At 36.8% G+C, this 25,688-nt stretch overlaps 1 protein-coding gene across 1 annotated transcript in view; it reads right to left on the reverse strand.

The window, feature by feature from the left end:
- Positions 1-2,245: 2,245 nt before the first annotated feature.
- Positions 2,246-25,688, reverse strand: part of CDC73 (cell division cycle 73) — a 94,409-nt gene continuing 70,966 nt past the window's right edge. Inside the window, exons 11-17 of the mRNA NM_001031265.2 lie at positions 18,948-19,005; positions 16,069-16,104; positions 15,666-15,753; positions 9,473-9,634; positions 7,478-7,578; positions 5,086-5,227; positions 2,246-3,863 (exon numbers count right to left, since the gene is read on the reverse strand). Of these exons, the coding sequence (NP_001026436.1) occupies positions 3,827-3,863; positions 5,086-5,227; positions 7,478-7,578; positions 9,473-9,634; positions 15,666-15,753; positions 16,069-16,104; positions 18,948-19,005 (624 nt within the window). The 3' untranslated portion in view covers positions 2,246-3,826. The remainder of the gene's footprint in view (positions 3,864-5,085; positions 5,228-7,477; positions 7,579-9,472; positions 9,635-15,665; positions 15,754-16,068; positions 16,105-18,947; positions 19,006-25,688) is intronic.

Genomic DNA, 25,688 nt, shown 5'->3' on the forward strand with positions numbered 1-25,688 from the left:
AGATCTCATTCTGTGACACGTTTTTCCAAAGATTAGCTGAACTGTAACCTGCTTGGCCAACAGTTTCTTCAGGCAGCAATTTTAATTTTTCACGAACACATTTCTCTAATAAAGTACTTGGCATTAGTTATGGCTTTTGAATTAAAATGCATTCATGACATTAAAATTTAAAATCACTAAGCCATTAATTTTGACCAGCTTTTTTTTTTCTGTACAGTGTTCTCAAGAATTAGCAGCTAAGAACGTATTTCACCAACAGAAGAATGAAAGCTGTAATAAAATATATATTGCAGAGAATAGTAATATTTTATGGACTGCATACCAAATAAAAGCCAAAATCAACTTTTCTATTCTGATTAAGGCTTATCCTTAAGACAAATACCACATAGTAATTGTACTTACAATCAAGGGCAACTTAGCACAGTCTGTTGTCTACATTTTCTTCTATATTCAGAAATAAAAAGGTTTACAGCATTATATAACTGTTCTATTAGTTGTCTATTTGCAGCAATGACTTGAGTGTCTATTTTTGTTACTATTTTGCTACAAAAGTTCCCATGTAATAACTAAAGAGCCGAGCTTATTCACTGAGGACACTGATCTGCAATTTATTCAGGTATGCAAACGCACTTTAGAAGGTAGTTGTCCTCTTTTACCTAATGAAAAAATTCTGCTTTGTCTGCTTTGTTTAGGGTAGCATACAGAAAGCTCAAACAGTATACATCACAGCTATTCCAGTTCTTAATATGAAACCATTACCTTTGATATCTCTATTGGCATCTAAAACCTTGCCACAAAAAAAGAAAGGAAAATCACCTGCTGACACTACAGGAGCTCAATAACAAATTTCAAACCAGTTGTCTTGTCTTATCTTGTTTCACCTTGTTCATCCTGTACTTAGGAAACAGTGTGGAGTTACGACAGTTAAGATATTTAATAGAAACAGCCAATTCAATTTGCACACTAGTATCATTCCACTGTTCAATAAACTACAGGCGGTAAAGTAGCTCAGTTTTAGTCATATGTTTAATTGAGTACAATTTACACACTTTATATACGTCTATGTAAAGTGTCAAACTTGCTCAACAACAAGAATACAGCTCACTAAAACAGATGTCTAATCCTGCAGCTTCCCCAGTTCTTACTATCAGTTTTCTTTATTACTCTGCATTGACTTGTAGATAAATTAAGCATAACCTAAGTGTTAAAAAAAATCCAGCTGTGTTGCAAAATGCTGCTGTAAGGCTAAATTTTTAAGTCCAAGTAGTTTCATAATCTATGTGCAGATATTTTTGAAGTCAGTAGGAATGCTATTCTCTGACATCCTAATTAAACTTCCAATAATGTCAGCAGGAATCTGATTGCAAAATGGCTCATTTTATAAACATTGCCACTTTTATGACTGCCAGAGATGCACAGTCAGTCGATCAGGTGTCACCTCCTCCACAAACACGTTTTGAACTTGTGATGAAAATTCCCTCCTAGAACCAAACCCCAATGATGTCAAAGGTCTGCATTCGATCCATAAGAAGCGGTGCACTTGTTATAAACACAGCACAGATTTCCTCTTCTGCGAGTTTCACATCCATGTAACTTCATTCCTTTGAGAGAAGCTACTCCCAATATATACATAAATTTACATCTACATCAAACCATCTTCTATGTACAATACTGGATGCTAGACTACACTTTTTAAAATACAAGTGAAATACAGGGCATAGAAAAGAGAAATGGAGTTTTAAGACTATTATGTAGTCTTTACTCCACAGTGCACATGAAGCAGCTATAATCAATGTTCAGTATGTTAAGTTTGGTGCCCATTGTAGAAATTTCTTTAGAACTGCATGGGCCATTGTAGTCTGAAAAAAAACCCTTACATTTCTCACTGGAAACATGTCAGAGTCAAAAAGTCACAGTATCTCTCTGAAGTAGTAACAAAGTTTAAGTTTACCACTTCCTTATGGTACTGACTGCTGTGCTCATAGCCAGTACAGTTTTTCTTTAACGTAGTACAGGTTAAAAACAAATATGTTTTACCTCACTCAGATATGACACGCATACACTTCTAATAATGCTTAGGTGTTAGGAAAAGTCACATGGTACTGACCAAACTGCCCATACAGACAGGAGAACTTTCCAGCACACTTGCAAGTAGCTCTGTATTGCTTGCTCTTCTCAGCCTCTTTGCACAATCTGTTGAAATCATCCAGTCACAATTTCTAATCCTGGAGTCATTTTTTTTTCTGCTTGTTTTTATTTCCATCAAGATAATTGGCTAAATTTAAAGATAGTAAACCTAATACAGCATGGATAGAAATATTATTATTAAAAACCTTTCAGACTTCACAGTCCTCATATAAATTTAAGACAATCCTAAAAACCTCTGAAGAACGTGTGGCTTCTGGATTCATTAAAATGAAGGTAACATCAAATAAAAAGCAGAACTAGAGAACAGGTAGACCATTTTACTTTTGTCAAGTCTTAAATGTAAAGTATATTAAAAAACATGGTTTTGGATTTCAAGAATGGAATATAAACATGTATTTTATATCCCAAAAAATCCATGCAGGTGTTACAATATTGGATCATTCTCTACATCAACTGGTATGCAACATTGTTAAATAGATACACAGGTACCATAAATCCATACAAATACCATGATCTTCTGGCCTCATTTATACTGTAGCTCAAGCAAATCTGTTCTTTGGTAAATTGAGTAAACTCATCTTCCAGTCTGATGCAGGACTGTTAGGAGGCCTTATTAGCCACTCGTATCAGGGAATGACAACTCCTCCAGACATAGTTTGGGCTACTTTTGTCACAAGAAAATAATAGTAGCGGTGATATTACAGGTATAAATGCAAAGAAGTTAACATTATTCCTCCTTGTGGTGACCATTACCAGGGAAAAAAAAAATCCAAACTCTGTCCCTTTCTATTCCTCGTTCAGTCCAGGTAACACTTAGACTTGTAGGAAGGTATTTTGATAGATGGGAACATACACATACACAGTTCCAGCTTAAATAAAGAGACTTGCATGGAGAATGGAGATTTAAAATTACCATGACCTGAAGGTACTTGTAGTTAAGTTTGAAGATTCAGTACATTGGGACATCACAAATCCAAGTCAGTTTCTAGCATTTTCATCTTCCCTTTTTCCAAGACTGACAGAATATACATATACAGGTTGACATTTTGATTTCCGAGACAATCTTCACTTTTCTCAGTTTGCAAGTCCTATTGACTAAAATGTAAATTCATTCACAACAAAATATTTTCAGTAAGTGAAACAGTAAGCAAAGAAAACCAAAACTAAGCTCAGAAGCTAAGTGGTTTAGAAAGCCTCAGTAATAACTATGTGTGCGTTAGCGTGTCTATAAATTTTTTATACATTATATATATAGACACATACACACATATATACACACACGTGCGCACACGCGCACAGGCACACACACATTTGTAACCTGCAGTGAAGATCAATCTATTTTCTAATAAGGAACGAAACACATTATTTAAAAATGTGCCTAATTTAACAAAACAGAGAAGAAACTGCTGCTATCAAAATATACAATTTGAATTGCAGACTAGAAGGCTAACAACATTAAAAAAATAGTTTTAAGCAAAACCCCTTTGCTTCTGAATAACAACAGGTATCAACCTGCCATGAAGCATCCAAACCAGATTTTATAAAAAGTTTCAACTGTGACCCTTCTTCATTTGTGAAGTTATTGACATAACATATAGTGCGAGCTCTGGTCTCCAAACTGGAGTCTCTTTCATTTTTCTCAATCCACACTCCAGGAAATGAACGGCAGCTGAACGACTCAGAATCTCAAGTGAGATTTATGCTTTACCATATACCTAAAAAAAAACAGAAGCCAAACAAACAACTTTACAACTCTTTTGGTATTTATAGAAACTCTGCTCTCAGGAACAATGAACAGACTTTGTTAAAGCTCAACTCTTACAGCATAGCTAGTTGCTGAATAGATGAAATGCCTTATAAGCCATCAAGCTCTATTAAACACAATATCCTCACCCCATTGGAAGACAGTCAGCTAAAACATCTGCTTCAAAGAAAATTCATTCTGTCACACGGATTCTAGCATTTGAAAACTGTTGCTAAAGATAACTCATTCAAGTTCATTCTGAGAATTTGAATATATAGTTTAGCTGAGACTTTTAAATACGAAGGCACAGAAAGTTTGATGCTCAGAATCATTTCGACAACTCCCACAGGATTTTTCTTTTTGAAGTCCACTCAATCGTTCAAGCCGTTTGCTGTGCAATCAACATGAAAAGATTAAGCACTCATTAAATGCACGGACTTTTCTCTCCCTTCAATATTTCAACTGCTTAATGATAAAAAGTTTCTCTTCTACAACATGAAAAAGATATTACAATGAACTTGGTATTCAAAGAAGGTTCTGAAGCAGAGAGAAGCAGGCAGAAGCAGCACCACTTTTCAGAGCTGCTGGTGCACCTCCATTCCTCAATTCTCATGCAAGGCATTGCTCAAGTACATGGAAGGTTCCAAAAATATGAAGTAGAAACACTTACATTGGAACTCATTACATGTCATATCTTTTCTGACCTTCGTTTTCTACCTGAAGCTGTGAACTCAGAGGCGTTAGAGTAAGATTATGCTTTGTGGCTATTATCTTGAAAGTGGTTTTTCACCCTTTACCTTGTCATCTAGTAAGGTAGAAATAGGAAAGAGGAGAGCTACAGTTCACACCTACAGTTCAAACGGAGGGCTGGGGAAACAACAGAAAACTGCACCATGTAGGGTGATGTCTGTGCCTTTGCCTCTGGCTAAATGGAGATGAGGAATCACTGTTCTAGTCCATGATCAGTAACCATCTTTCTTTTACATCTGTGCATATTATACTTTGGAGAGTAGCGCTATTAATTTATACTGAAAATATACTGGTATATATTTTGAGAAGTCTAAACAAATCTTTACCACCTAAAGCACTGTTAAGACACTGAAGTTGTATATAGTACTCGTTTCCATAAGTTTGTTATTCCTGCTGAACATCACAAAAGCACAAGCATAGAAGACTTTCATCATGAAATGTACCTGTCTAAAGTTTCCCAGAAGCGTAGAAATACTGGCCTGTCCAAGTGTCTTTTGTGGTAGCTTAGTTCTAGCACTGTTACATCCCATTTCTGTACATTTGGATCCAGACGTACTTCATCATATTTGAGATGAAAAGCTTTAACTACAGGAAACAAGAAAACGTTCAACGTACAAACAAGAGGACTTTACAGTATTTAGTTATTATTCAAAGAAGTATACCTCCTTTTTTCAAAATGAAATCCAAGGATAAAACTACCAAGTCTCTCTCTCAAGGAAATCAGTTACTTAATATTGAATTGAATACAGTGGTCAGTGATCACTGTCTGGCACTAACACCACACCACAGCTCTATGCAAAAGGGCTATTTTTAGCCAATTTTATCTTTTATTTATCTCTCTCTCTCTCTCTCTCTCTCTCAGGGCTAATTTTATCTTTTTAGATACATAAATCCCAGGAGAACAGTAGGGAACTCATTGCCAATTCATGAGCATTTTCTTTAGGGAGCCAAGATATTATTTCTGAAGATTTTTGATATTTTGATATTGTTTCTGAAGATTTCTGAATCCCCCAAAACCTTTAAAAAAAAATGCCACCGTAACAAAACCAAAAGCAACAACAAAACAGCAAGCTATTTCTGAAAACACTGTAAGCCTTGTATAAGTCAATGCCAGCATAAACCCTTAATGCCACGTGAAGTACTCTGAGAAAGTCAGTAACTGCCAATTTCCTCTGATCTAATGCTCAGCTAATAACAGTAAAATATTACCAGTTAATTCCCTTTTGGGAAGCTTTGCCTGATGCGAATTATGTAAACCCAAGCGTTAGCAAGATGAGTCTTAAATTTTTCTTGCCATTCTTTTTGCTTCCTGGGCCAAATCATAATTTTGACATGAGCCAGCAAAGCCTTGTGCAATTCTTTCCTGGTAATCATTTATTGCACCATCTATTTTGAATTAAGCCTGTAACTCCTCAAAAACAATCATGTACCTAATCCCATGCAGGACTGAATCTTGGAGGCAGTAAATAAGGGATTACGTACACAAGGTATTCATAAAACCTTCACAGATTTTGATATGTTAATATTTGTAACAATAGAGAAAAACCTAACATGGGAGCAAGATGCACACTGTTGGGAACTAACTACTGAAAGAAGAAGAGGTATCATTCTTTCACTTGACAAAATGTAATTATTTGTATACCTGCAGTCTGAACTATGCAGGCTAGGATTTGGATTTCCTTTTTGGCACAGCAAAGAAATTCAAGACAATTCCCATGGTCCTCTACATGTTTTTATATATAAAACTAACCATCAGAATTAGTGTGAAACTACTGACCAGAGCATATAATATTTAACAGCATTTTACTCTTTTTTTCTGCTCACCGTTCCCATTTTCTTAATTCCTCATTTTTAAGTACTGTTTTCTTCTTTCATTAGTCTCTTCTATTAAGCTCTCCCATGCTGTGTTTCTCATTGTGATCATAACAATCTTTCACTTCCTCCTTGTTCATTCCTTCATTCAGTTCATGCTGTTTTCTTGCTCACACATATATCCTTCACCTTCTGGACTACTCTCCTCCATCCTATCCCAAACCAGCATTCTTGCCAATTTCTGCCTCATCTTCCAAATACAGACTCACTCAAAACCTGACCAGACATGTCTCCTCACCATACTGACTGGAAGATGACAGACAATTATTTAATTTCCTCTGAACTTTGGGTTTTGGGTTTATTTGTTAAATCTGCAGTTCAGAAAACAGCACACACTGAAAAAAGGCCTATTTTCTAAGGCAACTTCACCATTAAAAATTAGCAGAACAGAGGCTCACTGTTTCTTTACATGTTACAGTACACATTGCAAATAGGAGAGTGCACTGTGCAATGTAGGTGCACTGCGTATACCAAAGCATACAGACATAACAGTGCTAATAGAAAAAACTTCAGATCTATACAGTGGAAGCATATAGTTCACATACTAGAAGTACCTACATCTTATTAGACATTCAAGTTTTTGTCAAGACACCAGAGCATACTTGTAAAACGTTCTTACTGAAATACTGGGTGATTAATCTTCTCTTCAAACATATCATGAAATCACAAGACAGCTTGTAAACCTGTTTTTCTATCAAGTGCTATATACGTGGTCTTTTTGTCCACTTAAGAGGCTTGGGAAGTCCATTTACTTTTCAAAACAGCAGCTATTTCCATGAGCTTTCATAGAACAGAAAAGTTGCAGAGGTCAACTTCGTATTTGGGTATTCAAACAGGTAGCAAGACCATGTTTTCTCAACTGCCCCAGTGCAACAGTACTCCAGCAGCATTTTACCATGTGGTAAGCACACAGCTTAACAACAGACAGAGCAACAAACAATGTACAAAAGACTAGAGCCTTACTCTTAGCAAAGATATCAACAGGTGATCCATCAGGCAAGAGCCAGGGCCAGCCTTTGAACTGCCAAGCGGGACCTTGTACAAACACTGCCACCACACGATCCCTGTGAACATAACAGATGGCTATTTAAAAATACATTTTCTTAATCAGGAAACCTATGCTAGCATAGTTGGTTGGTTGTGTCTCTTTTTAAAGCAACAGCAATCAAGTGCACGTAACAACTGCATCTTCAGTACAACTACTTTTTCTCTATTACAAAGTGAAGGAAAAAGAAAAGTTACATGAATTACCTTTCAGCTCTGTTCTCTGCAGATTCATTTATCTCAATAGTGTTTATTTCTGGCCATTATTCTTCGGTTTTTCAAAGTTCTCTAACAGTTTAGAGATAATCCTCTATGAATATCAATGTAAACTGCCTGAGACGTAGCAACTTAAAAGCCATTATTTTGCACACCGTTGACTTTTGTTCTAAAAACTTATTACAAGAGACAGGTGCTACATTCCCTCCTCCAGTTACAAAGTTGGTCCTACACTGCCAGGCTGTGTAACCATTAACTGCTGTTTAAGAAAATAAATGTGTTGTTAAGATGGTGAAGCTTTTATATCAATAACATATTCAAAAAAGCTTTGAGAATACATGTCCTGCCACATGTGGTCTGCTTTCTTGAACGCTTACATTATCCAAGCATAGTTCCTACCTACTATAACAAATTACTGTGCATCTAATCCAATTCTCAACTTGGGTTTACTGAATCCCAAATTGGAAAGAATAATCAAGACTTGTGTGTGTGTTTGACTCTTTGGTGGTGGGTTTCCTTCTTTTTAAGGAGGAGAGTAGGAACTGGGAGGAGACAGTACTAAAGCTTAACCGTTTAAGATCATGCTGCAGCTTTTGTAATGGGTAGCAGAAAAGCCAACAGCATTTCCACACATTCACTTCCACATACTAATATTTGATGCTACCATAGATAAACAAAAACTTCCAAAAAACATAGCATTCAAGATGTTTAATGATCAAACCTTAACATTCTGAAAGTGCTTCTGACCTAAGAGATGAGATGAAGTGCTATCTGATATCACAATTTCAAAACCACTTGCTTCTGATTAATTAAGTGTTTTCTGTATTGCGAACTTGAATTCACAATAGAACCTCTGGAAAAAATATTCCTCCCCATTTAAATCTACTTTGGAGGTTAAAAAAAAAAAATCAGGGAAAATGCCCTGCACACCCAATATCCTCATGCCTACCAGGAAGTAGTAGAAATGTTTCCTAATTCACTGCATCACAAATATAGAATAAACACAACATAAATAATAAATGTAACAAACCTATGTTTCTCCAGAATTTACTTCTTCAAAGGGAAATACGTTTCTGTAGTATCAAAGAATGGCCTTATAAAGAAAACCTTTTTGCTGCCTTTTTTTTTTTTTAAACAGGAAAAGTTATTTCCGATTCCCTTTCCCCAGCTGAGGCCCTCCCTTCAGAACTAAACTTCCATCATGTAATTCAGTTCAATCTATCTGATTCCCTACTAAACCCATGGTTCATTTCTTTTGACTGTTGGAAAAAAAAAGTTACAATATCAGATGCTAAAGACGTCTGCAAATGCAGTTTCCCAAGAGATTCTCAGTCAGAAAGAAGATGAGAAAGGAGGATTTGTGCCTTGCATCATACTTCAATGACTTGCACACTACAGTATCAGAAACTGGAAAATTCATATAAGCATTCCTACTTGAATTTATGGAATATTTAAGACAAACTAAACATAATTGTGCTGCTCATACTGTTGAAATTTGAAACACTATTCTTAACATATTAGAATTTTAGTTTTATATCATTTTAACCTGGAGACAACAATCCCTTAGAATCAAACAAACAAACCCATTCTTATATTCCAGTCTTCATTTTTTATGCAACTTATTGGAATTTTAATGGTTCCTTTCAAGTTCTGCATTCTCCCAATGAAGGAATTTAATAAAGGGGAAATCTATTTTACCAGTCTTGTGGCATTAGTTTCAGAGGTTGGTCTACTACTCGGTATGGTACGGTAACGCTGACTGTAGTTCCCCCAGGTTGCATCTGGTCCTTCCTTCTCTGTATTAGAGTTTCATTTTCTCGTTGACAGCCTTGCTTCTTCTTTTCATCTGATGGTACAAACCTTGGGGAATAAAGAAACTGTCAGTAGACAAAAGAACTTCAACATAGCAGGAAACATAACTCGATCAGATCCTTGCACTATTGCAGTCACTGAAGCCTTATCATTTTCATTATGCAACACCATCATGACTCCATTCAGTACAGCAAGCTAAAGTTCCATGGGCGTTTACAATAAAACCAGTTGTACTAGAAGGTCCTCTACCCCTGAAAGCTACAGCCATTACACGTTGGTGACATTTCTTGCCTACCTAACCCAACACAATAGCAGATGAAAAGTCAGATCACAGCCTGCTGAATGACATTAACTAATTCTTTTTAGGGATCAAGGGTTACAAGGAGAGACATGGGGAAGGTTGCGCATTAAGAAATGATTGCTTGCTGGAGCAAGTTTTATAGCTCTTGTCCTTGGGGAATTCCAACATACACATCAGAATTATGTTTTCTCCAGAACGCTGTGACTTCGGATCAAAAACATTCACGGGTCAGTTTTCTGGTAGTTTTTTTTCTTCCTTCTCTTTTTTAAATTACTTATTAATTTTATGACAGTGATTTTACACTATTAGATGATTCATCTGATGTATGATACTACAATTATGGTTTCTTTTCTTTCCTTTTATTTTAAATAGCTTCTTTGACAGATCAATTATGTTTGCAAAATAAGGACAATGTGAGCCTCATGTCTCCATCTCTGTAAAAAATACAAATGCTTAAGATTCAACCCTCAAACAGATTCCCTAACTTCGATTTTTCCACCTCCTCCTTATAAAGAAAAAAGCTATTCCATTTAAAGAGTCTCCTCTATATGGCAGTAATAAAAGAAAACACACAGCAGTTCCCAAAATTGGCATCATAAATGTGAGATTAGCGTAAGGCTGTTGATGAATCTCAGTGAAATTCGTAACAAGGAAAGCTACTATCTTGCACTTCACAGAACTAGAGCTACGTGATAGCGAAGTATGCTGACGTGACCCGGTATCACCTACCAGGCCAGAAAAGGAACTAAGGAGAGCATGAGCTGAGAACCATCTTATCTCCCCTAACATCCTACTCAGAACCACCAGTTGCACTCCGAATATTGTTTGCTTCTGACATTTTGTTTCCAAAGTTCTGACCAAAAGAAGCAGCGCATTTTGTTTAGCTGCAAAAGGTATCATCAGGAGTATTGGTGCTATATTTTAAACACAGAGCTGCACGCAATTGGTGACATTTCTCTTCATTATAGAACAGATGGTGCTTTCTAAAAGTTTACTGCATTTAAGGATATGCTGCTTGAACAATTTCTAAAGGTATTCTCTTCGATCCACTTCAACTTCAGTACTAAAAACAACTTGAACATGCTTAAACAATAGGTAGACTGCATTTTTCAAAGGACATATTTCTACTTGACCCCTCTTCCATCATACAGTATGATAGAAACATATTGGAAACCTGACTGCATAGTACCATACATTTTCATTACTTCTATATTTTACTATTCTCTAGTCAAAGAAAATTTAACATCCCATCCCTGTTTATAACTCATCTTCCTATCTCTTCTAGGAAATTAATAATGCTCAATTCTCTTGGTGTTAGTTGCCAAAGTGAGTATTCTCATAAACACTGGTGCGTTCCTTCACATAGCAAGTCACTTTCCTCGGGAAACAGGCAAGTGATTGAATAGGATCAAATGATGGAGGATTACTGGTAAGACATCTCAACTTAACTGCCAGAGCTGCTTGTGTCTAGGCTCTGAACTCACATCAATTGCTAGCATTAACTTTAAAGAACACTTTCACTCAGGTCAGGTCAACACTTTCTGCCTCACAATTTAGGCACGTTGAAAAATGCATGAACAGAGAATAAGGCAACTCCAATGCTGGACAGTAACTTGGTTCATCATAACATACATTTTATTTGTTTACAATCTGAGACGTATTTTCACAACTCCCTCAATTTTTTATTCAATTACAGAGCCAAAAGCCTCACAGACCTACCTTTGCAAGAGAATACATCATTTTTTGCACTGCATAATCCTTTGGACAGTTTGCTCCATATTAAAGTTGAATAAATCTCAATGAGTTGACAGGCCATATAGATCAGTTAAAGAAACTGCACTTTAACGAGAATTTCAAAGGCTTCATTTGCCACATCATTTTTAGCTGTGCAAAACTACTGATCACAGAATCACACAGGTTGGAAAAGACCTCAAAGATCGACTCCAACTACGACCTAACCATCCTACCCTAACTAACAACGCTCCGCTATATCGTGTCCCTGAGCATCACTTCCAAGCAGTTTCTAAACACTTCCAGACATACTGATACTGAAAATTAAAGCCATTTCCTGTTTCTGTGACAAAGGGTCAAATGATAAATTTTCAGAACTTGTTAGACATACCCAGGCTTTTTAGCTCCTCATTTTATTTCCTGCGTAATCTGCTTCCTTATCAGATAAATAAATGTAACTATGGTTAAATGTGAGATCAGTAACAGCAGTGACACATTAAAAGTACATATTGATATTTAATTGTTGACATCTCCCCGATGCAAATTCCTGCTCCACTTGAGTTCTACATAAACTCAAGTACCCCTTCCTCATTATCACACACTTCACAGAACTGCACAACAGACAGCACTACAGCCTGCAAACAGAGTGCTTCACATATGCATCACGGCCTCCTTTCCCCCCAGCCCTGGGTCTCATTTTCCCAGGGGACAACTCACCTGTATTCTGTGCAATCTCGTACATCTCCACCAGACTCTCCAGCCTCCTTCCAGCTCAAAAAATCCCTTATGCTTTATCATTTATCTCCTCTCATACAGCTTTTACAAACCAGCTGACTACCTTTGAAAATACAAGGGATTCTAATCTATTTACACCTTCTTCAGCAGGTGTAATAAGCAGAGAAGAATATTAACTTGGATGTTTCTGTGTGGGCAACTTTCTTATTTCTTATTTTTAATTATTCTACAATTTGCAGTAAATAACATTTGTCTTCCAAATCTCTGCTCTTCTGTCAAATATAGCTAAAAGAGGTGAAAGAGTTATAGCAGGAGGTGACTCAAGGCAGAAAGTACGCAACTATTTCCCTTGGAAAATCATCTCATATTATATATATATTTATATATAACTACATCAAGGCTAGTTCCACACTGTGCATATCAGAATAGTAGGAACAAACCCTGCAGCCATTCCTAAACAAACTAATCCAATCAATTGGAACACAAAAACTGCAGGCCAGATGGCACACTTTCTAGCAAAGTGCTAGAACTGCCACAGTGAAACTAATATTTTGCTCTTCTGAGTACTGCTATTGCACTTCTGATTTGTTAACACTCCCTGCATCATCATTCTGTTTTTGATACCTGTTAAGTACGTTAGTATCATCCTTTGTTCCCTTGAACTTCATTTGTGTTGTTGCTTTCTCTTCCTTGCATCAAGTTCTTTGCATGCTAATGATCAGCCCTCTCTGCAGGAGAGTCTTAGTGAACTTAACTGTAATTCTGCCCCACAAAGCTGAAAACAATTAAGGTTTCCCAACACAGATATACTTAGATGTGACAAACACATTCTTTATTCCATTCTGGCTATTCATCTACCAGGAAGTCGTGAACTGCATAGATGTACAAGTCAGAGCTTGTACTTGTGCATTTGTTTCTTAAACTAAATACCCACATAATCAAACATCCTCTGTCAACATAATTATATCAGCCCAGTAACTGCTTGCACATTAAATTATAATGTTAAAAGCAAACCTCTCAGATTAAATATTTCAGAAGATGCACTAGGAGTCCAGTATGCCTACTGGACCTTTGATGACATGTGGCATCTAGAAACTGGAAATAGTTGGAGATCAGAAGGCATCAGAATATCTCACAAGGCTGTTTTTTAAAGTTCTAAGTTAACTCCAGTAAAAACTTAGCACTGCAGTAAGGACAGTTTATTTCTCAAAAGTAAGTGTACGAAGTCTCATTACAGGATGAAGTTGAAGGTGGAATAGCAGCTCTCCAGTTTTTAAACAGACTACTGGTGCAAACAGAATCTGTCATTGAGCACTTCTGTGAAAATGACTGTTTCCAGAAATGATATTAACAGACAGGTAACTCTACACACCACAGTCTCTTGAACGTGTTTTGCTGTTTATGAAAAACACCATAATACCAACTTTTACTTTCCCACTAAGAAAGGAGATCGTAATGTTGATTGCACTTGGGCACAATTAATAAAATTTCTGGACTTGGTAGGCTTATTTAAGCAACAGTAGCTGTTATTTTACTGTCATATCCTAGCAAACTGCAATGCAATGAACAGCTTTTAGCAACTCATTAATATATCCCTGAATATGCATTATAATTATTTTTTCCTTTATGTGAACTATCACTTCAGCATAGAGTCATTTCTTATTTACTAATCTTTGCGAAACAAAAAATACAAAAAGAAAAATAAGAAAGTCTCCATCTTTTTGACACCATTGAAAATGTCATTTCAAAAGACATTACAGTGACATTGGCAAAGAAAGACTGAGCAGACTTGTCCAACTGTCTAACCATTCATTGTCCTTGACAGTAGGTGAACCCAGCATACGAGCACTGGCTATGATGAGGTTGCAATTTTAAGACATCTATTCTGATTTTGTATCTGAATACATTGTGCTTGGTATATCATGTCTTTTGTAACGTTATCTCCTCCTGATGTTTAATTCTTATCACTTAATTTCATTACTGCTTTCAAGCAACTTCTTCACAACCAGCACAAGCTTTCTAATACTGTCTTCAGTCTTTTTGTTGGTTTGTTTTTTAAAATCTTCCTATCTTACATATTCCCAAGTGTCAATCAGATCAGTGCTATGTTCTACTCATAACAAAATCCCACTTTTCTACCTCTCTTTTTAAATCTCAACCTCTATCTCTTTCTAACCTACCACAGCACACAATCATTTAGACTCTATAAACGGCAGCACTCTCATTTGCACCTGGTCTTACCACTACCCTTCCTTCCTCACAGCACAAGTTGCTCTATAGGCTTTTATTTATAATTATTATGCTAAATAGAAGTCCCATTAGTACTGAACTTTTAGTAAATAAAATATTCCTGAGGGTGAATGATAAGTGCCAATGGGTATGAGAATCCAATGCTTTCTGACCAGGGTCTTCCAGATGTTCCAAAACAGAAGAGTTTTATTTAATATTGAATTTACATATTTGAACATGTTTGACATTTTATGGAATTTTGTTTAAACAGAGTGATAGAGCAATGAACTGAAATCAAAATATAAGTACGATGTAGCAACTGCAATATGGACTTAGATGACAACAGAGATGGATTCCCTTTATGAGTCGCTATATGATAACTATCACAGGGCTGGGTGTTCCTAGACATGCTATATCCCATATGCTATATGGGATAGCATATAGGTGCTGAAGAAAGCTCAAGCTTGTTTCGAAGTTGATTTTATTGGTCGTTCAGCTTTTACATTCAACGTTAGGTTAGGCAACACACACACCCTCCCCTGGTGGTCTGGGTCGCTCATTAAGTTAGTAAAATCTATTGATCGTCTCAGGGAAGGCCATTAACACAGCTGATTCATCTGCTCAGCTACTATACTCATTGATCTAAATCAAAAGCCACTCTCTGCACCCCTTTTCCTTTACAATAGCTGTAGCCGTTTCCCACATTCTCTTCTGAGCTGCATGATCACACTGTCCTTGCTCATGTCCTCTCAGCCTTCTTCCATAGTAAGGGTCTGTTCTTTAGTCACACACACATGCATGTGCATTACACAAAAGAAAATCACAGTAGTCATTAGAATTGCAAGATCTTCTCCATCTTGATTTGGCTTACAGGTCACAACTGTGTAAACATTCTGAAATTAAGTTTTGGCATTTTTATCACTATAGAAGAGGAATACACGGTGTTTTTATAATCTAGTCTGTAAACCTAGCTTGTCATATGAGCCAGTAGATACTCCCCCTTGATTACATATTAATTTGGTACTAATAGATCTTTATAACTGAAAACAACTCTTATACAGTATGTTCCAATCAGCTACTTACTTCAGATCTTGCAGAAGGTCCTTTGCGTTAAGCATTGTTATTAAAGAGGTTGTGGCTGCTGGAATAATGATTATGGGAGTTCGAGATCCTGTAGAGATAATTAAGTTGTATTTCTTAGTTTGTTTTCTTTTTTTTTAATTAGATGAACTGTACATCAAACCAAAACTCTTGCTTAATGGACCACAATTATGGACAAATACTCAGGGAAAACTGTAGCAAGTTTTACCTAACTTGAAGGTCTTCATTCTTCAAATAAAATGTACTCCTGTATCAGGAGTCTGTAAATAATGGTAACACCGTGTTTTGCAAAACACAGTTCTGCCTGCTTGTGGTTCCAGCAAAAGGAAGAGCGTGCACAACTGACACAAAACCCAAAAGGACCGTGTAACCAAAAATGACTCACCTTTTTTCTGGTTTGGAGGTGGTCTTGCTTGAGAAACTGAGAAAAAAAAAGCAGAATACACGACAGAATGACTAATATATAATACAAATGCTGCAACTCAAAACATTTCAGTATTTATCTTGCATTTCTGTGTTTTCAGCCACTGGAGTCACACTTACAGTCATTAGATTGTTTTCAGGGACGCAAAACACAAAGTTGAAGAAGGGCCTTTTAATTTGAGCCCCAGTATTCAGAAGATAAGCAGTTTTTGACTGAATACAGAATACAGACTCAAATACAATTGAGTCAATCTCCTCTACTTTTAAGCCAACTAGTCATCCTTCTCCATCCACCTCAAAAGGAAAGGACACAATAGTGTTGAAACGTTGCCAGCAACCTGCAAGCCAGTTGCTTGTGGATCCCAAGCACAACAGTGATGAACCAATGGGAATAATGTTTCACAAGACTATCTTTACAGATCCTCACCTTTTCATTAGCAGTAATGGTAGATGAGACCCACAGGATTTAGCTACCCTTAACATATATGTCAAGTTTGTCGGAAGTTCTATGTCAGTCTTATTCAAGTTAGTTTTGGATTGCAATTAATCCCTCAACTGAACATTCCCTCCAATAAAACGTTTCCATTTTAGTCATTCCAAGTTTTGCAACCTCCTCAGTATCAGAGATACTTCAGTCTGAAGTCAGCAAAGCATGTATGCTTCCCCACTTGGGTGCTGTTACTGAACAACCTGGCTTCTCCAAATAAACGCTTTCTAGTTCTGTTTCAAAGTTTTCAGGAGTCCTAATCTTAAAAAAAAAAAACTCCTGTGCTTGATAGTCATCATTATATATGTTTATCCTAATTCACTAAATTAGAAAATGGTGAGTAGCAGAAGAATTGATGCAGACTGTGTACATCAAGTCTCAACTGCTACTATGCATAACAGATTTCATTAATTGACTTCCAATTTCATAGCACCAACTTGCTCATGTTTATTTATGACCAACTGTTCCAGAAACTGGCTAGAATGCCATAAATATTCACATGAGCAGTTGCCATTGTTGAAATATTGAGACCATATCCTCAATTATCTTCTCCTGACAGTATCAAATGCAGAGATATAATTGGTGATACTGTCTTGAACTACTTTAACTTTATGTACTCTATTTTAAGTAATTATCTCCTATTTGTAAAAAAGTTGTAAAAATAAAAAAAATGTGGATAGCATCAACTGCCTAGGAAACAGAAAACTGCATCTAAAAGAAAATCTGATACCTGTACCAAGACAGTCTACTTGAAAATTAGATGCTCGGAATATGTCCCCCCAGAAATCTTGAACTGAAACCATATCTGATATATCGTTGTTCAAGACAGTATTATAGAACTGGTTTTGGACAGTTCAGCTCATTTTTCCATATGTAATGAAGCAACTTCATATATACTGCATGTTTTAAATACTTGGATCACTGTTGTCGCCCTCTTTCCTGAAGAGTGTATCTCCAAAATACCCTAGAACTGGCAGGAGGAGAAATTCTTTTCTGGAATGTTGTATTATCTACTTTGTTCAGACTATACCTCTCTTTTTTATCCTATTTTCAAGTCCCTGTATGGAGGCAAGCTAACAGATTAGACTGGCCTCAGAGAAAAGCAGTATCAGTATAATGATAAAAATGCATTTCTACCAGCTAATGCACAGGAAACTACGACTAGCAGTAGGGACCTGTGACAATCCAGTCACGCTTCTCCCCTTGCCTTTTCTACTCTTCTCATACTGCTGTCTGTCAACTCCATTTACATTATTATGCTCAACAGGGCCAGTGAGATAAGTATGACAGGTAGTATGACCTTTCTAGTACCCAAATAACCAATCATAGCATCTGTGCACAACAACATTTAGGAATGCTGAAAACATTCAGTGTTAGTATGATTTTAGGGAATTTGTCTTACCACATTATTAAATTATAGCATTAAATCCTACTAATAAATCTCAGGGAATTACCAAGGCATACAGTCAAAGCACTTACTCTAAACAACACAAAGCTCTAGCACGATTTTCTAGAGAAAAAAAACCAGCGTTCATTTAAAAAGGCAGCTTGGATTTAAAAACAAAATTTTACGCCAAGAAAGCCACCGAAGAAACCAATACCAAATTATCCCTCCCAAACACATTTATAACAACAAGCAACTTGCTCTTAAATAGTAGCCTTCACTTTAAAGTTTCTTCCACCAAAACACAAAGCCTGTTTGTTAAACTCATCTCAAATCTCCAAGGGTTTCTCATTAGGACATGCCAAAATACCTACACTGTTTTAACTATGAATTTGAGATTCACTCTCACGTACAAAATTGACTCAGTAGCTGAAGTCTACTAGACCATGAATTAAATATCCACCTGAAGAGTCTAGCTCTACTATAAACATATGTTAAGATACACAAAGAGGTAATAACAACACATTAAATGATAATACATTCAGAGAAATAAATATTTCTGATATATTGGTTTAATAAATAACACATCTCTTTCTGAGGTTTTTCTGTTTAGGTTGCTTGTCCTTGAGATATTAACCAGCTCTTGCTATATATTTCAGTATGTATTTGTGAACTGTTAGACTTAAAAGCAAGGCACTTGCCAATCAGCTTTCCAATGTCACTACCACACCCTTTCAAGAGGATGTCTGGGCAAACAGTGAACTGAACAAGCCCAAGCACCAGATGGTTACAGTTTTCAAACTATGAGAATGACTTTAACCATGAAATCACCTGTTCTTCCCAATGCACGTGCAATTAAAAGCCACAGAACCAACCCTCACTTCATTTTTGAACTCAAATTTTAGGTACAACTCCTCTAGAGCTCATACATACTTGGAATAAAAGCATAAATGAAAGGATGCCACCCTACCTGGTCGTGGTACAGGCTGTGCTGCTGGTGTTTGTGTTTTTCGAGCAGAAGCACCTTCCTTTAAAGAAGACAGAAGAGGTAACATTAACCGCTGGCCTTCTTGTCAGGTACAGTATTTTTTGCCATGAACACAGAGTTACAGAGGATATAACAAAAAAGAGAGCAATGTATTTCCATTATACGAGAGAAAGAAAACATTGAACATACTCAAAATTGTTCATAGATCCAATTTTAGGTGTGGAGGGAAAGAGACAACCTGGTAAGCATTTATAGGTTTACCTGTTAACCATCAGATTCCAATACAACTTTTTACTACATTCATAGAATTATTTCCAAACTATAGTACTATTACATTTCATCACGATCACTTCTAATCAAGGGTTAATACGTTCCTATAAGCAAGTGGCTACAGAAATTATGCCTATGCTCTGAGATGGACAATAGGACCAAGGAATGGGAATGCATTCTTCCTGCCGTGAAGAGTTTTAGTGACCACAAATAGCACTCTCATGATAATTGGTTCTGCTCATGCCTTATCCAATTACCTTAATGTAACAAAAGACCTGCACTGCTATTTATTTGTGTTAACTCTGCAGTTAACGCACCATGTCAGAGAAAAGTGAAGTAACATATCTGGTTGCAAAGCAACATGAAATCCCTGCAAGAACAAATCCTGCTCTTGGTTACTTCTTTCAAACCCCACCTGAATAAAATGTATATTGAGAACCATTTAAAAAAACCAAATACATAAAGGCATGTGGTTTATTCGAGCCACTGCAGTATGTGAGGCTAACAGAAAACCCTTAAAATGCATCCTTGGTTTCATGTTATCTGAATTGTCATAGAAAAAAACTGTTTCAAATGACTCCAGTATGGCATACAAATATCCATGTGTACTTAACAGTATGCTCTGTAATTCGGGATTTAAAACCTAATAAGCAGGAGACGACACGTAAGGAGCTTCAAGTTTCATGATTTAATTAACACAAAAACTGCTTTAGTTTCCACCATCAAGGTTAGAATTCAGTCTTTCATACTCAGCAACCTCCTAATTATCTTCAGCATATAAGGACTTAACCCTCTATGGCTAAAAAAAAAGGATGAATCCTAATTTTTGCTGTCCTCTTTTCTGATTATTAAAATACCAACACCTATGTAGGACACCTGAGTCAGTAGCTGTTATTTTAAGACTTACTTTTATAATATCCAAGAAAAGGTATTTTTGCCACTGTCCTTTCACAGTAGTTACTCAGAGAATGATAAAAACCGCAACACCGCATTCTCAAGGAAGAACATCAGCAAAAGCTACCTATGAGAGAGGCCTTGCAACTGAGAAACGACTGCTATTTAAATCTATATCACCTCACTTTCAGCCAAGAAAATGGAAATTTTGCATCTGTTTCTAAAGAAAAATAGCACTTTCTACGTGAAAAGGCTGCTCCTGCAGAGCACTGATTACACATTTTGAAGACATACCAAGAATTCTCCCATGACATTTCTTTGAAGTCAAAGCAATACAAAATGGAAAGAAAACCTGCAAGCCACCAAAACACCACTTCCTATAATGTTATGTTTCGTATTTCTAAATCCAACTTAGTTCATTTGCACACGTAACTATTGCTGGCTGCAGTTTCACACGTCCATTCATCTTTCCTCCCCCACACAATCACTGCTGCAACTTCTCTGCCCGCCCTTCCACCAATTGTTTGCAATAAACAGACCTACAGGTCTGTTTCTTATAGAAGTAACAGTGCAGAAGCCTAAAAGGATCGAGTGGGGCTTTAAGAACACAACTGAAATAAATAAATACAACCACAAATGTAACATGAAAGTATCTGATTAATGGTGGGACACACAGCCATTTAGATGAGTAGACCTTAAACGCATCTACCAACTCTACGCCCGTGACCTTTGTTTGTCTGAACTATTTCTGCAGGATCAATAAGTGATAGAGGTCATGACTTTTAGTTTGGTAAATCACTGCCTCAGACTGACAATTTCATGCACAAACCTCAGCTTACACCTCCTGATGGCTTCTTAGCACAGACACTGAGCAGTTCTCACCTACTGGAGCTGCAACATCCTTCCTTTGCAACTGATTTACAACATCTGTGCACCTTATTACTATAAGTGACCTAATCACCATCTTCTAACATTTAAAACTGCAGACAATGCAGTTGTAGAGGCTGGTCATTATTCCTAGGCTTTGTATGCTTTTCTTCTTAAAAATCATTTATTAAGGTGAGGAAAGACAGAAGTACATAACAGTGACAGCTGACAGGAGAAAGATCAAGTGCATTCTATAAGTCATCAACTTCCATTTCACACTGTCCTGAAAACAAAGGGTATTGAGTTTAAATACGATATGAATGCTTTTCAAAAGCACTTATATGAAGGTATAGGTTTTTCCCATGACAAAGCATAGATTTACGATATATATTCTGTTTACAAGGCAAATATAACCTCAGAGACCTCCACGCTATGGTTTCTCTCAGAGCAGAATAAAATTGAGTTGACAGAGAAAGTATTGTAGTGGGTTCTTTAACCACACATGGTATGTGCAGCTGTTAATTTATGGCCTGTTAGCTATTCTGAGGCAGCTTCTCATTTACATACTCTAACTCTATGTATATACAGCAGCTTATTTCTCAGTGAGTGCACAGAAAGATTCCACATTTCTAATGCGAAGTTTTAATGTAGAAGTTACTCTTAAGTAACTTCACACAGCAAATTCCAACTCCAATTAGGGCAGCTTTTGTTTGTGCAGCTGTACCCTGAGCAGCAGAAGTCACTGTTTAGCTATTTAAAGAGTATTCAATTCTAAGTTTCTGAACACTTCAGTCTCACTCAACAACAACATACCTCATTCTTATGCAGAAGCCATTCCAGACCGTTAAGGAGTACATTGTGAATATTCATAAGTTGAAATTAATTTAGTAACAAAACCGTGTCATTTGAAAAACACAGATCTGTAAGATGACCACATAACGTGCTATTTTAATCATAAGCACCTCACTTGGTTTAGTTTTGCTAATTTACCATAGACAGTGACATACACTTCTTCTGATTTATGTTAAATATGTGAGCATTTACATCATTGGGAACTAAAACTTGACATAGAATGAAATCAGGAGAACAGATATTGAAAGCTGTCCTGGATTTCATTACATCAATTGCAGATAACATGCTGCCTATACTTGCCATAGAATTTCACTGCTTCGCTATTAATGGCTCCTACCCTGATAGACACCTACAGAACACCTGTTTAGTAACCTTTTCAACCATAGCATAGCTACTAAGCATTGTCCTATCTCAATTCCTAGAGATATGGGGTTTTATAGCAAACCAGTGCACGGGTATGAACACAAACAGGTTAGCACACGTGAAAAATCCAGATTCCAGTATGGGCAAAGAAGGAAAAAGCTCGTGCCCTGAGGAATCACTGAATTCTTCTGTTGTATGCTCTGATAATTAAGCTCTTTGCATGTTCTGTCCTAAACACATAGGTCTAAACAAAAAGCAAAGGTTAAAAAGAATGCTACTTTTCTACACATTAACTCTTGAGCAAATCATTAATGTATGACAAGCAGTCAAAACAATCAGATGGCTTCAAAAACACGCATCCAACACCTGGTCTGGATGTTCTACTTTAAGCTTGATAGAAGCATTTATCTTCATATAAATAGCTTGGATTCTGAAAACGTAGGGTTTTCTCCTAAAAAGGTAAAGCCCTTAAAAGCCTTGGAAAGAAAATCTTCCAAAGAACCAAGCAGAACGATCAGATTGAGATGCCTCTACAGACTTCCTAACAATACCGAGGCTTCTATTCACATCAACAGATTCTCAGTAACGTTTTAAGTTTCCATAGCGCTTCTCATCATCGTTTTATTTACACATGAAACTGGTATAGCTCATTTGCACGTTTCTATGCACAGGGATCTGCATACACAATCCCCCAGGACAGATATTTTAATAATAAATTGCAAGTTCTTAGCTGCATCTCTAAATTTAAGTGATGCTGTAAAATAAAACATAATTTGTTAACAGGATCTTAACTATTGTACAAATACTGATAACATCACAGCCATTTTAACTTGCATTGCTTGCAATATTAATAAAAAGGTCATTTCATCTACCTACATTGTTTCTACTTCATTTTAATCAAGGAAATTGAAGCAGAATTAAAGCTATTGTTACAGAATGCATTTTAATAGGGGAAAAAAATAACATTATCTACCAAAGGATCAGGATCAGATTGCCTATGGAGAGTAATGACACTGCCTCACTGCTCTACCAACTGATAAACTCACATGACATTAGACAAAAGGGGTTAGTAAAAGTTAGTAAGTAAACAACTTACACTGAGCATCGTGACTTCTCAAGCACAGTATAAGGAAAAATACCCATGGAAGACTGCCAACCCTCAAGTCTGGTTACAAGAAAGAAAACTTAATGTTCATCTTCTTACCAAGATAAGGCAAATTTCATTATAGGTGTACTTTGAAAGTACTGTTGAAGTACAGAAATTTCCCAACTCCCAGAAAATCAGATGTAAACGGTTCTCTGCTGAATGAGTACAGCGTTATAACGATGGAGGAGAGGGAGAAGGGAGAGGCGAGGGAGGGTGGCGAGAATAAAACCAGGGTGATACCATCAAGAACTGCCTGAAATTTGAAGACATCAGTACTGGATGTTCCACAGCATTTACGTTCAGCTTTTGTTCACAGGGGCGGTTTTTCCTTAGTGCATTATAAAAATAAAACTAAAAGGTGACTCGAATTCTCAAAGATTGACACTGCAACGGTCAGGATTAATGAGTTTTTTCAGCAGCAGGTCAGGCCCGGAGATCAGCATCAGGGAAAGAAACAACAGGTGCTTACTGCAGCTTCTTGTATGTCGCAACCAGGTTCAACAAAGTATGCTTCGAGCACGTGAGAAGAGCTAAGTGAATGAATAGGACTCCAGTTTATAGATAGTCTGCACAAGCAACACTCTCACTCAGTATGAAAAATGGATTAAAGCAAATCAAATCACACTGGACCCGAATGAATATGGTATTGACTGGTGACCAACTAACTACAACAACACCACATAAACAACCTAATTAAAAAACTGGAGATATTCCTGAAAAGAGGTTGTGAAAGCAACAATTGTTAGATAGCTTCCAACTTGAGCATTAACCTCAGTGCTAAGATTTCAAAATGGCCTCAGTCTTCACTGAAACACGACAGAAGTCCTCCCATCTTTATCCTGGCACACAATTCTGGAGACAAACAGTTTTCATCAAAAACTCATAACTAAGAGAGACTCTGTAAAGACAACTTTATGGTGGGTTACATTTCTCCTTTGAATCCAAGAGTTGTCTATTATGCACTTGCTTATGTTTAAATGACTCATTCCCTTCAAGTGTGTGAAAAGTAGATATCACCAAAAATCTTATTTTTGCTTAGAATTCTCTCTGTTTGGATTAATTATCTGAGCTGGCCTCATACATATTACATGGCAATCCATCCAAGCTGTGACAAATACCAACAGCACAAAAACAAAAGGATTTTTCATCTTTTAAGAGTCAGTACAAAGGTAATACACTACTTTTCTTTACACTGACATCAGATCATCACATCAGTTCAACAGAGATGGTAAGTGCACAGATATGAATTTACTACAATTTGCTTATGGTTTAGTCTCCGACTTTCAACCTCACACATTCATCCATCTCTCTTTCCAACATCACTTGTAGCTGTAAGTATCAGCCAGGCACTCACAACGCATTTCTACACTCACAGTTTCACAGAATATGGGGCTCAAACAATTACTTACATAAAACCACTGCTAACAGGCAAACACCAAACACACACAGAAAACGATGTCCCTTTTGCTATTCAGATCACGCTTGAAATGGTATCAAGAGGAACTGTCATATGGACATGAAAGTTGCTCAGTACAGAGCAATGAGAAGATCCCACTTACACCTGCATTCTGTGAGTTATAACTTAGCAGAGGAAAAGGCTTAAAAGACTTCAAAACCGTTCCTTTGTAGCTTCTTGAGAGACTCATGAAATGCTTTGTGTGAGAATTTTTTTTTTTTTAAAGCTCTGCAGGTGCCTAAATGAATACAGATGGATCCTTAGGGCTTGTGTGAAAACTTTTCCAAAATGCCCAAACTGAATCAAAATCCAAGCAACTGATTAAACGTAGGCGATGCTATTCAAAGCCTCAGTGCAATAGAAACTGATGATGCTCTTTACAGCCTCCCCTCAGTTACTCTGACCTCTGTTCCTAAACCCAGGGATGCTGTAATAGAATTCTCATATACAGGAAGCTAAATAAGAGCTTCTCCCCCATCCCAGTGAGTACTGGTTAAACAAATTATTCAGCATCATTTTTCCCAGCAATGTTTCATCCTTTGTATTCATTGAAAAAAAAAAATTCAAGTTTTAATTTTGTTCTTCTGTACGTTACCTGTTTTAGCAATCGCAGCTCAAAGCAACTTTAGTGTGCACCATGCTTATAGATCACACCACATTACAAGAAAATGCAATTGTTTCGGGTGGTCGTGGCCAGAGAGATGAAGGGAAATTTCCAAGTATCACCTTGGAAGACCTGAAATATCAGGAGAAGGTCTTAGGATCTGTATTTCTGGAGGAGCTGATGCACAAAGAGGAACTGTGGAGCAATGAACTGCGAGTTATTTTTGTCACCAGGTAAAGTAACTGCTGAGTTCAGAAGCAGCATGAGCTT

Source organism: Gallus gallus, chromosome 8 (genome assembly GCF_016699485.2).
Source record: "Gallus gallus isolate bGalGal1 chromosome 8, bGalGal1.mat.broiler.GRCg7b, whole genome shotgun sequence".
NCBI lineage: Eukaryota > Metazoa > Chordata > Aves > Galliformes > Phasianidae > Gallus > Gallus gallus.